At 33.5% G+C, this 14,100-nt stretch overlaps 1 protein-coding gene across 14 annotated transcripts; it reads left to right on the forward strand.

Moving 5' to 3' along the window:
* Window positions 1-1,998: 1,998 nt before the first annotated feature.
* Window positions 1,999-7,678, forward strand: LOC122299332 (tubby-like F-box protein 8). 14 transcript variants are annotated; one of them, XM_043109542.1, is made up of 6 exons: window positions 1,999-2,429; window positions 2,658-2,861; window positions 3,342-3,805; window positions 3,975-4,062; window positions 5,400-5,532; window positions 6,648-7,678. In XM_043109542.1, exons 3-6 carry the CDS (start codon window positions 3,458-3,460, stop codon window positions 7,375-7,377), a joined length of 1,299 nt encoding a protein of 432 aa, XP_042965476.1. In that variant the 5' UTR covers window positions 1,999-2,429; window positions 2,658-2,861; window positions 3,342-3,457; the 3' UTR covers window positions 7,378-7,678. The 14 variants fall into 14 exon arrangements, with proteins under 14 accessions (XP_042965476.1, XP_042965478.1, XP_042965475.1 ...); XM_043109544.1 differs by having other exon boundaries at window positions 1,999-2,383; XM_043109541.1 differs by having other exon boundaries at window positions 1,999-2,362.
* Window positions 7,679-14,100: the final 6,422 nt, after the last annotated feature.

The raw sequence follows: 14,100 nt of genomic DNA on the forward strand, positions 1-14,100 counted from the left end.
ATAAAGATTAGAGGTTAGATTCACTTACTTGACTAGTGCACCTCCTCTCATATATATAGAGGTCGGGAGAAGCTTGCTCTCGTCTCGGTAACAACTTTATCTCTTATTAGAATTAGCTTTGGGTTAGTGATTTGAATCTCCCTCATTATCTAATCTCATTTGATCACTAGAGATGTATTTGAATTTGCCTTGCTTGAATCATTTCCTGCGAATGATGTATGGATTGTGAATGGATGGCCCACACGACGTTCAGGACTTATCATGGGCTCTTTCTTTTGGACTTGTGGATCTTTAAGCCGTGTAGGTGAGCCTTGAGGTTGGAGGAGATTTATGCCTCTCCAATGAGGATTACATTATCTGATTTGTTTTGCTTTAACATGATCGATCGGATCCATAACCTCTGTTCGACAAATATTAGAGTACTACCCACAACAGAATATTGCCACATTGAACTAACGTAAGAAAGGCAAGGTCCATGCAGTTTGAAACGCAACCAAGTGTAAGAATATGTCAGGTGTGTATATATATATATATAGTGGGTCTCACATCTATATTCAAAGGATAGTGGAAATTACATTGTCAAGCTTTGAATGATCAAAGGGTTGATCCAAAAGAAAAAATCTATATATATTCAAGAGCCAATCGTATGCTGGCACGTCTTATGATAGCAAGTATATATCATGTTGATTAATGCATGACAAGCTAGATTGATCCATCATGTAATTACGTGTTGCTTGAAATTATTCGATGGGGATCTTAGGAAACAGAGATGGAAATGCTTGCCCCACTTTTTATAACTTTTAGTGCGATTAAAATATCATCACTATTTCCTTAAAAAATAAAAATAAAAATCAACATCGATCATCAAAGTTCACGTGAATGTCTGCAGTCGAATAAACCATGTTCATACCATTGACGCCAATTTATCTCAGATCCATTTTCCAAACACTATAAAAATTAGTTCCCCCTCCCCATTTTCTAAGTTCCATCCCGACAGGCAGAAACTCGCCTACCTTATTCAATGCATGCGTCATTGCTGCATGTAGGTAACCAGCAGGATGCATGTCATGAGTGTTAGCTCAGGAATTTCAGATAAAATTGTGTTTGTCTTTCTTTAATTGTTTATACTATATTATAATGAATAAATAAAAATTCTGAGTACGTATTAGATAAACACAAACGGTACTAATTGTACATCATACTATGTCTTTTTCAAGGACTTCCATTTTTATTTTCTGCATAATCCTTTGCAGGTGATCTTTCTACCGCCAGAAAGATAAAAAACTGCTCTAAACAGTTCTTAAATATCTTCGTTACTCTGCTAATTAAGCATGCATTTGCAAATTATTCAACTGGGATTATAATATGTAGATTCAAAGACATGCATAGTCTCAAAGTGGATGTGTTCTTCATGTTACAGATCAGTTCTGCATGCATGTCTTCTGCTTCCATCATTACAGCCACGCGCGTGCTCCATGTCATAATTCTTCTCACATGAACTTACTGCATGTCGTCCCCAATTAAACAAGCAATTATGAATCATGCAAGGCCTTTCACAACTCCTATGCATCCCCAAAAACTCCGGCCTTGACAATGATCTTCACCCATATATAAGTTATATGAAAAATACTGTATTTTGTTTGGTTGTTTTTTTTTTTAACTTATTTATTAATCACTTGACATTATATCAGAAAATAAATAAATTAAAAACTATTTTCCTTTTTATAGAAAAAAATAACATGAATCAAGGGAAAAGCGAATGCTGAAGACTTAGCTCGGACAGGTAGAACCGTAGAATGCACGGGCAGTCGAAGGTACCGGAACGGAAGTTAAGGTAAACGAAGATCAGGCTAACTTGCAAGGTCAACTGTTCAGGGCAAAACGGTAATATTGAAAACAAAGAAAAGTCTCTGGCTCAAGTGGACATTAAACAAACAACATTAAAGATAACGATTAAGTAATTAATTAGTACTAATAATGTTTGAACACACTCTCTATTTATTATAGCCGTGGAGATAAAAGCCGATCGGTAATTTTGATCAGCTGATCTTTTACGTTCGTGAGTTGGGTTTGATAAAGTGTTCAAGTCCGAGTCCCATTGAGAGACAGAGAGAGACTGTAGTAAGAAACGAACCATCCGGAGAATTGAGTCTGAGGACAAGAGAAGAAAGATGGTGAGCCATGTTTAATCTTCGGTTCTGGGCAAGTCTATCTCCGGAATCTTTGAGTTTTCGCTGGGTGTTCGAGAAAGTTCCACTGTTTCTTTGAGTGGTGGTAGGTTTGCATGGAAGGGGGCAAAAGGGTGTTAAAAAGTCTCGGTATTTGAAAGATTCTGATGGGCTTTGTTCAGCTGACGAGAAGTGTAAATCTTCTCAGTGATGCTGTAACTCAGAACATATTTGTTTCGTTTTTTGAATTTTTTCTTCGAGGTGTTTGTATCATCACATTTCAATTTGTGTTCTGTGACTTTTAGTGCATAACATTGTTGTTGTTGTTGTTGTTGTGGTTGGGTTTTTTTTTTTTTTTTTTTCCCTAATTGAAATTTTATTTGCTCGTATCTTTTTCTTGTTTTTGAATTCTATGGTTTGATGCTTAATTAGGAAGAAAATGAATCATTTTTACGTCACATTTCTAATTTTGCGTTTTTTCCTTTGCAGAATTCTACCTGGAAGACTAGATCTTTGCATGCTTTCACCGATCTCCGAGAGCCCTAGGAGTGGAGGAACGGATCTTCCTCTTTTAGTGATTCTTAAGTTTTAAGGTTTTTTTCCCAGAAGGTTCCTTTTTTGACATTGTCATTTGCTCCCAAAACACGATGTCAGGACTTCAAGCAATTAAATTTAGTATGGCTGTACAGAGCTGTATGTGTCTCGCACGTTATTGACTTCTAGATATTGGGCCTGCAATGTTTTTTTTTTTTAACATTAATTTTTCCATCTACCTCAGCTGCCGTGAAGATTTTGTATTTAATAATTAGGGGTACGGTTTAGAAAATGCCATTTAAATATTTTTGGTGCGTACTTTCTGGTTGGGGGAGATTTGCATCTGGCTTTATCATGTGAGCATAATTCTTTTGACTGGATTCTTCATTTAAATTACGTTGTGCCAAATAAGAAGTTTTGTTTGAATTAATTTTTAGAATTCCTGGATCGGTTTAAAATTTGCCAAAAGATTTCTCTGATAAAAGTGTGGTATTTTATTCTGCTTTAGGTCCATGTGAGCCTTCTTGTCTGAGAATCTCCTTTTCTTGCTTTGTGCTTTTCCCTATGTGTCTTCTTTTTATCTTTTCTTTGTTATCAAGCATGGTGATTGGAATTTGAATAAATGAATTTGATTTGCAGCTGTACTTGAACTTATGGGTTTGTGGTGACTAGTCATACTTTTATCAAGTGGAATAAAATATATGAGACGATATTGAAGATATATTACATCTGGGGTTATCAGCATAACGGAGAAGATGTCGTTCCGAAGTATAGTTCGTGATGTAAGGGATGGACTAGGAAGCTTATCAAGAAGAAGTATTGAGGTGAGGCTGCCCCGTCATCCCAGGGGAAAATCACATGGCTCAGTCCACGAATTGCATGACCAGCCCCTGGTAGTCCAGAACAGCCGTTGGGCTAGCCTCCCGCCTGAGCTTTTATGTGATGTGATCAAAAGACTGGAGGCAAGTGAGAGTACTTGGCCTGCCCGGAGGCATGTTGTTGCATGTGCTGCTGTCTGCAGAGCCTGGAGGGAAATGTGCAAAGTAATTGTCAGAGGTCCTGAATTATCTGGGAAAATTACCTTTCCTATTTCCCTGAAGCAGGTGTGATCTTTATTATCTTTTATCTTGTCTGTTTAATAAATACATGATATACTTGCTTAAATATGTCTTTATTAAGGTCATTACTTTGTTTTTGTATCTGGAAGTTTAGTTGAATGTAAATTCATTGCTGCATTTTTTACATCATTTTAACTATTATTTTTGTTTACAGCCGGGTCCTCAAGATGGAAACATGCAATGCTTCATTAAGAGGGACACATCAAATTTAACTTACCACCTTTTCCTCTGTCTTAGCCCTGGTATGCATGTTGTTACACTTTGATTGCTGCTAATATCTTGTTGAGTTTAGTATGTCTTGCTTTGTGATTGATTTGGGTCCTAAAGTGATGTTGGCGGTTAACTTAATGCCTCTTAATATTTTCTCAGCATATTCGGCAATTTTTTTTTCAATGAAATTGATGGTTTCTGCAGCTCAAAATTATCCTGGTTTGCAGTTAACTTCTTGGGTTTTTTTTCACTGCATACATTGGCAATGTCAGATTTTATTGCTCAAAACGCTTTTATTGTCACCAATAATTTATTTATTTAACATGAGAATTGCCCTTCACCATAACCAAGAGCTTCATATAATTTATGGGACATGATTCCAGGTGAACAATTATAATGAAATCTTCTATGCAATGAAGGTGCCAAAATGTTGAAATGCTAGATTAATATGTATTTGGCATCTACATGTCTTCTCTGTGTGTGTGTGTGTGTGTACCATCCTCTAAAATGAATGTGATGCTTCAGTATCCACCTAAAACTTCTTTAATTGAGTCTTCTTGTGGCTATGATGGCCTAAGCCCCGGGCAATTTATAAGCTTTTTTCATAACCTAAATCATATATGTGACATCTAGCTTGGCCATCTTCTTTGACTCGTTCCAAGTTATAGCCTTTACCACAAATGTAATGCCTTAGACATCTAATGGCCATTTCCAATGTTCATGGTCATATGAGATGTGATTCCATTGCATGGCTTATAACTTTGCTGAAATTTCACTTTGCTTCAGTGTCACTGATGTAAATGTTTGGGGCTCTTTTGGTTAGTGGCAAATTTAGGCTCAATGTTTATGAATTTGATCCAATTCCTATTAAGTCTGTTTAGAAAACATGTGGTGATTCCCATCTCCTGAGGTCAATTTGCCTGATGTTTAATTTATAATGAATGAAAAATTTTGGGTCGTGAGTTGAGAACTCATTGGGTATGTACCTGCAGGTCCACTCTGTATGGTTCCTGAATGGTCAGAGGATGAACTACGTTAGGTTTATGAAATTTTCTTTTCTCATGCTCCATGGACTTGAAATTTTGTTCCAGTTGCAAAGGTTTTAGCTGGGCATTTGTATCAGCTGTATCTTCTTTGGGCTGTGTGCTGTGTTAAATTGAATGTCTTCTTCATTTATGATTGATTTAGGTTAGTGCTTGCATCAATTATCTATGCCGTGTGATTGCATCTGTATGTTGGCAGCCTTTTTCCATCTAAAGCACAATTTCTTTCCCTTAAATGTATTTGTGCATCTTCTCTTTTGTGTTCGTTCATTATCATTCTATTTGGGGATGAACTCCTAACTCCCAACCCATCTATTGTCCTGCAGCTCTGCTTGTCGAAAATGGGAAATTTCTTCTCTCTGCAAAACGGACCCGGCGAACAACTTGCACAGAATATGTGATTTCCATGGATGCAGATAGCATTTCAAGATCAAAGAGCACTTACATTGGAAAACTGAGGTAGGTCTTGCTAAACTTCTTAATTCTTTTATACGTGATTCAATTCACTGTAATGTTTTAATGTGGGGCAAAGTCCTTGTATTAATGGTTTCCTCCCTCTACTGCCCCCAAAAAGATAAAAAAATAAACGAACAAAAAGGAGGAGAAAGATATTCAAGTAAAGAACAATGAAAGTATGCAATGTTGCAATTTGTGTGAATCTGTGGTCAAACAAATTGTTACAACTTCATTCAATGGTTTATAACTTATTTTTTAATTTTTTTTATAATTCAGATTATAATTAGATGTTTGTTTATATTTCAGTAATAGGTATTATGTATGTCTTGTTCAAATGAACAGATTTATCCGATTATTAAAAAGCTTTATTTATTTTGTCTTCTTTCTGGTACTTAAAAGCTAACCTTAAATTTATGTCCTTTTCACTGTATCTATCTGGCTTGTCTTCTGTTAAATAATGGTCAAACATATCTAATTCTCATATCCTATTGTCATTGTAATCCTATTGCCCCATTCTAGAGGTGATTTAACCTTTGGAGCTGCAGCTAAGTATTATTTGTTGCACATCACGCCTAAACCATACTAGATAAACTTCTCTGAGTTTGTCCATAATTGGTGCCGCCTCATATTTCGGTTTAATCATTTATTAATGAGTTTTCTACTTTGCAAGTTGGTGTGAAGTACGCACCATCCACACCACACCACTAACTTGGCAAAATTTGGTTTGCAAGATTCAAAATTTTAAATTACTATTGCAAATCAAATAATGTCATGTTGACAGTGTGGAAGGTGTGTCCTCAACACTGGCTTGCAAATATAATTTTTCTTTATTAATTTATAACTTGTTTTCTTGCCTGTTATATTTATATTGGAACCTTCGTTTGGATTGTGCTGCTTTGTTGGTCATGTTTCTTTGAATTTTAGCATTTCACCCCTAAAGACAAAATAATAATATTAAAGGAAGCTGTATATTTATTATTTGTTCTTATCACCAGAGCCCACTATGTACTTTGTGCAAGTAGTCTTTATTTTGTAACTTGAAGCCTATGATCAAGTACATGCTATGAATGGCTTTGCATCAATCTCTTCTGTTCAAACGCATAAGGTCTTTGTTTCAGGTCAAATTTCCTGGGCACCAAATTCATAATTTATGATACACAGCCTCCCTATAACAATGGGCAGTTTTCACCCCCCAGCCGAAGTCGTCGGTTTTACTCAAAAAAGGTTTCTCCAAAGGTCCCCACTGGAACCTATAACATTGCTCAAGTCACATATGAGCTCAATGTGCTAGGCACTCGGGGTCCACGCAAGATGCATTGCACAATGCACTCAATCCCTGCCTCTGCTCTTGAACCAGGTGGTACTGTTCCTGGTCAACCAGAGCTCCTCCCTCGCTCCCTCGAAGACTCGTTTAGTAGCATTTCATTTGCAAAATCAATCGATACCTCAACTGAGTTTGGCAGCTCCAGGTTCTCAGATATTATTGGATCCCACAATGAAGAAGATGGCAGAAAAGTGAGACCTTTGGTTCTCCTAAACAAGGCTCCAAGATGGCATGAACAGTTGCAGTGTTGGTGCCTCAACTTCCGTGGAAGGGTGACTGTTGCCTCTGTCAAGAACTTTCAGCTAATTGCTGCAACACAGCCAGCTGCTGGTGCACCAACACCATCACAGCCAGCTGCTGGTGCACCAAGGCAGCCAACCCAACCTGATCATGACAAGGTAATTCTGCAGTTTGGTAAAGTCGGCAAGGATATGTTTACCATGGATTATCGGTATCCTCTGTCTGCATTCCAGGCTTTTGCCATTTGCTTGAGCAGCTTTGATACTAAGTTGGCATGTGAATAGAAAACAAATAACAATGGTGAGGAATAGAAAATCTAGATGGTAATCTCTTCTTTTATAGGGTTTTATAGGATGGGCTGTTTGTATGTAAAATTCAATGCCCTATAAAAAAAGTGCAGAACAATATTGGTTAACACAGAAGGACCTTTTCCTTTTGGTTATCCTGATTAGTTAGCTCTGTATGCTTCCTTCGTCTATCTTTGATACAGTTACCTTGGGTTAACGAAACTATCATTCTTCTGTATCTGTATTCGGTAATTAATTCCATGAATTATACCAAAGAAAATAAATGAGTTCAGCGGAATAGTTGTGTGCCTCATGAATTCCACGTTTTGTTGAAGCCATTTTATTGTTTCCGAGTCGACATTGTCGCCCGCCCCAATATCACAGAAAAGTCCAACCCATGTCCTTTTATATGCTTGCGTTCGTGATTCTCTACACCTCTCATCGGTGTGAGTTTTCATGACCCATCCGCCCAGACAATTCTTTTCTTTTCTTTTCCTTTTACTTGGTGTGATGAATGCGATGTTAAATCCAACCAAGAAAGTGATGCAAGTTTTGCTAAACAGTCCAGTACACTGGTAGTTAGGATTAGTGCAAAACTGAAAACAAACAAGAAAGAAAACAAGTTCGAGGTACAATAAAAATTTGAGGATCTGGTCTATTTTACAGTACCTTGTGTAGAACATATGGGCAGCTCATGCCAATTTACTGGAGTAATCTTGAAGTTTCTATCTTTCAGTGAACGTTAAACTCCGCTCATTTTGAAATAAATAAATGATATACTATGTTCTTTTTAGTTGTTTTAAAGCATATGAGATCGGCCAGTCATGCCAACTTGCCATAAGAAAATAATTACAGGCAGGTCAGTGTGTTCACACAACATATCCTTTTCCTAATTACAGATTATGAACTGATTTTGGTGATGAATATAAATTACTTCGATCCTTGAGGCTGAAGCAATACCACACTATGCAAAAAGCTCACCATTTCTCTGGTCCCAGGCGGTACCGCGCCAGGGTCAAGTCTCCGGTTCGTTGTTTCTTGGCTTAGAAACCCTGAACGGTCCCTACTCTAACTCATCCATCCTATGTTAATCCAAGAAGTTCCGTACCCTCTTGCTCTTTTTAAAGAGGTGACATTCAATGTGTAGTCTTGTGTGAAAGCTAGAGGTTTTGATTCTTGAAGTTATTTAGCTTGCTATATATGTACGGGACAGATCAATCACACACACACACAGCGTGTTTTGGCTGGACACCGTACTGTAGAGGTTTCAGTCTTTCTTGCTTCTCACATATAATTTGTATATATATATATATTATATATATATGAAATTCTTAATTTACATTCCAAGTTAAAAGACAGGAACCGATAAAGAAACATAAAAGAAGCAGGTGATCATAGAACCATATAAATTTGCAGAAAACATGTAGATTAGATGACTTTGAATTCACCAACTTCATCATGTTACAACAAAGTTCATTCTTACAATAATGGAACTAAAAGAACCAGTGCCAAATGATATATATATATATATATAGAGAGAGAGAGAGAGAGAGAGAGAGAGAGAGAGAGAGAGCAAACTTTTGAAAGATAACATCAGTTCTGCTTGAACAAACAAAACCGACGACCCAGAAGCCTGCAATATTGCAGCAAATTAAACGTACGTACGTTCACGTGGTCCTAGAAATAATTCTTCATAGGTTGACAGTACTGGCGAAAACGACAATACTGTAATATGCTAGCAAAAGATCACTGGTTGAGCCTCCTTGACAGAAATACGGAGAGTGAGCACCGGTTGACATGTCGATCTAGCTGACTGAAGTACTGCCCAGCTGCTGCACTTCGGAATTAGGAACAAGTACTTGATCTTCTTGGCTTTTCATGGAGGAATATATATGCTCCAATCCTCTCTGAAGTGATCAACTACGTGGGTCAGGGTTACTCCGACCATTAGGGTCCCAGAACTCGAGAAGTACTGGAGTACTACGAAAACTCATATTATGGATCTAGAGCTGATCTCTCTCTTTCAGAGAGACAAGCTAGCACAAGAGCACACAGACAAGATATGTATACACACACAGAGATCACCCACATATATACACATATATAAGTAGCATATAAAATCTATTAATTACGTAGCTAGCTTGTGAAATAAATGTGTATTAATTCGGAGAAGGTACTGCAATATTGCACTATTTCTACTACTGCTATTGCCAGGTATTGCCCCAAGCTGGCAATGATCAGCATCTTTTATTTTCTTCCTCCATAATCTCCATGATGCCCTTTTATATTGTTCATCTTTTCACTCTATTGGTTTTGTGTTTTATGATTGTAATCTCTAAGATCAGTCGACAATTTTCTCTGTTCATCAGACAAAAATCTGATGGACACAGAATTCTCTTTTCTTTTTTTTTTTAAGTTTCAGAAGTTGATTTTTTTTTTTTTTAAATGTGTTTCAAGTGTTGTGCAAGTTTGGAAAACTGTTTGATTTAGCACTCCTGTCACCAATCAAATCACAATAAATGCATATTTTTGTTTCTATGTTTGATAATTAGAAATTATAGTCAATAATTATAACTTATGAAGGAGACATGCTCTTAAAAATATTGAATCTACCCTATGCACCTAGCATTTAATGAAATCACAAAATGATCATGAAGCAACAATTGATCTCACAGTATCATCTTTCTCTAGCACAGAAAAGGGTAAATCTTACAGATCTGACTCAGAAGATTGCCTTGAGATGATCATGTTCCTTAATGCCCCAGATTTTGGCCATGCATGTAGATTGTGATATGGAGATAGCTAGATTTTCTCCATTTTAATTGATGTTTGGTGGAGCACTAGATCATCTGATATATTTTAATTTAATTTATACATAATTATAGATAATAATGGTTGTGCTGCTTGTGCAAGAATGGATTGCACACAGTGGTCACTAGTGCATCCTTCTAGAGGATAAAAGCACTTTGAATTTTATATTGGAACTCTTTTTCTGTACCTACTCCAAACTGGTGATAACCAGGAATGGTTGGGACATCTTCAATGGCCTCTACAGAAGAATCAGTTATGCATATAAAGTTTGCAAAAATATGAATTTATAATTTTTTTTTCATTTTTTTCTAAGTGGTAAAGGGCCGAATCACTCGTTTCTCTTTTTTTCTTTTTCTTTTTTTTTTTCAAAAAAAAAATTCAGATGTTAGAAGTCTTACCATCTGATCAATGCTTGAGACTCGCACACCACTACAAATGTTTATAAAACATGCACCATTGTGGTTTTACATATTCAACAAGTAGTACACTCACGATACCAATGAATTCTTGGCCTAGCTCATCAAGTTTCAAGATCTGCTCCACCCCACTCCCATCCCATTAGGGCATGAGATATATAAACTGATCAAATTGAGTCTGACACTCATAAGCTGCAAATGATTTGGCCAATCTTATTCCAGTGAATTATTCTATTCTTAAGTCAATATATAACGTATACCGTTCACATCACTTAAATTAATAAAATTTTATTTGTAAGATTCAAATTTTAAGATTTTTCTTACAAATCAAATTATAACATATAAGCACTTTATTAGTCCAGAGTGCTATTCACAAAGACATATAAATATTAAATAGAGTTTTTCTATTCCAATCACGAAGTTATGTACATTCATGTCTTCTTTGAATGTTATGTATTAAAAGTAAATATATATCTCCATCCGAATTACAATAAAAAAAAAAAAAAAAAAGTTTATTACAACATTCTTTTATCCATTAAAATCCTCAACCATTTCAAGTCATGAAACAGATAATTAATCTATATTTAATTAATACAAAATATGAATATTTTTTAAAATATTATCATTTAACAACTACTAAATTGATATGCATCAGCTTATAAGATTCTGCTGAAATTTGAATTATTATTAAGATGGATTATTCTTGCTTTTTTTTTCTTCTTTTTCATTAATTTGGACCTTAAAAGACATTTATTTTATTGAGGCTGATAATTAATAGCAAACTGAAATAATATCCAATAAAAAGCATTATTGCTGCATGAAATCAAATAATTTGTGATATAAAGCTGCTACTTCTAGGCTAAGTTGAAGCTCAGAACTGTTCCTCGAGCCCACTAAACGCTGCAGAATTTAATTATTTCCATCATCAAGCTGCATGCTTTCATCGTGTTATCTATAAGGTATACATAATTTATAATTTATAATTTCCAGTTCTGCGTATTTCTTTTTTGGAAAAAAAAAAAAAAAAAAAAAAAAGCACTCTTGGGTGGTGAGTCAGAGAGGGAGGTAATCCTTGTTTTGTTTTTTTTAAAAGTAATATTAAATACAATTTTAATGCGTAAACATTTTGTACACTTTTTAAAAAAAAAGTGAAATTTATTATTAAAAAAATAATTTTTTTCATATAAATTTTATATTTACCAACTTTTTTTAAAGAATTACGCGGAACTTTCACATTCTAAAAATATTATTCTTATTTTTTAAATGGTAGACTCTACTTTAAAAAAAAAAAAATGTGCATAACTTACATATTCTAAAACTGTATCTAATATTATGCTTTAAATGATATGGATAGTATTTTCAATAAATCAGCTTGTAATATAATAACTGTCTCCAATAATTCCTCTCCTACCTTAAATGCTAAGCATTCATTTTCCACCGGAACTTAATAATTGAGTAATAAAATTTAAAATAAAAAAGAAATGTTTTTCATTATTGATATAAATTATTATGTCCAGTAATTCATTTAACAAATTTTTATGTGATTTTTTAAATAATTAAGTGATATTTAAAAAAAATAAAAATAAAAATCTATGTCGCAGGTGTTGAGTTCATTTTCTAATTCGTCCAACATTTTTGCTCTGTGGTTTTTAATTAGAATGTCTCATAGGTAAACTCCAAGACCTATAATTTGTCTAAACATTTCCTTAGGCCTGATTGGTTTTACATATGGTTGAGACCATTTTATTACATCTCATCTCATCTCATTTTATCTCAATATCTAAACACAATTCAAATATAAATATTTTTCAATTTTAAATTTTCAAAATTTTCATCTAATTATTACCTAATCATTAAAACTTTCTTAAACTTTCAATAAAACACAAAAAATAATTCAATTTTTTCAAATTTTAAAATAAAAATTATATTATAATAATATTTTAATTTTATAATATTTTTATTCAATTTTTTCTCTTTCATTTTTCAAAACTCTATAAAATATCTTAACTCAAAATATTTTACCATAATTTAGAAATTATCTTATTACTATTCATACCATTATTAATAATATTTTAATTTATCTAATATGTGTAACCAATCCAAAGCATAATGCAGACTATTCTTTTACGAGGTAAGTAATAATTCATACGTAATGTTTTTTACAATTTTTTAATAATTTTATATAAAATAAAAGATACATATGTAAAATCTGAGATTCTAATGAGATGGAATCTTAAAATTAAAATAAATAATAATAATATGTTTGATTGGCAGGTTATAAAATGAATTATAAAATACTTTTACCCATGTCATTAATATTAATCTTATATCAAAGAGGTATTCTAGCCTTAAGTTAGTGTGTAGAGTACAATATATCATTTAAATAATAAGATTTAATTTATTAGATTCAAATTTTAAAATTTATCTGCATATCATTTAAGCACTTTACCATGTATGCTTAATACACCAGTTCAATAATAGAATTTCTCTACAATAAAGACTAACCAATAAATCTAAAAAATAATAGAGGTCTATAGCATCCAAGTATACTCAATGAGTTACGATTAGAGAAATGATATATGTAATCTTAGGTATGCAAATCTCGCACATTCTATTTAAAAAAATGGATAAATCTGAAACTCACTTGCACACCTCATAGTCTTAGTAAACCTCATATTTAAAAAAAAAATAAAAAAATATGCGAGAGTTACACACACTAAAATCCTATAAAAAATTACTAGTACAATTATGAGATTGTAAATTATTTTTAAAATCAGACTAAAAAAGTGATTGGGTAGAGGATTAACTTAGCAGCTTTTGCAAATGTCAACCCAAACAAGTAGTATTTTTCTTCCTCTGGCTTAGGAATAATATTTATATATGAGTAATGCTATATATGTATGCACAATTTTACGCATAAATAATATATAATAAATAGTAGTCTCAATTTATTAGTGTTTTTTAATTTAAATTTTGAATTTTAAAATAATCACAATTTTAATAACTGACACATCAATATGTATGGTTATGTAATTAAAAATTGTACGTATAAATAATATTTTTCTTACTTTTTATACCCTAAAATCATAAACAAAGTCATGATTTTAGAGCACTAGTAGTGGCCTAGTTAAAGTTTGGCCAAATTTTGATTAGGAAATCCATTTTTATAAATTTAGTTAGCTACTTTTTAACAACGTCAAATAACAAACTCTCCAAATCGATCACTATTATATTAAAATATTGATTTTTATATTTTCATTTATTTTAATTCTAACTGTAATTGAAATATTTATAGCACACATTAATTTTTTGACGTTGCTATTATTCTAACGAATATAATTTTTTAACAATCTTCTTTTTACAGTGGTCATATTTTTTAACATTGTTTATTTTAAAGTTCTTAGGTTTCCTTTTTCCGTAGAGATTTCTCAAAAACCAAACAGATCAGACGTTGAAAGTAGTATAAATTAAACCAAAAAAGAATGAACAAATC

This window comes from Carya illinoinensis, chromosome 16 (genome assembly GCF_018687715.1).
Source record: "Carya illinoinensis cultivar Pawnee chromosome 16, C.illinoinensisPawnee_v1, whole genome shotgun sequence".
Lineage (NCBI taxonomy): Eukaryota > Viridiplantae > Streptophyta > Magnoliopsida > Fagales > Juglandaceae > Carya > Carya illinoinensis.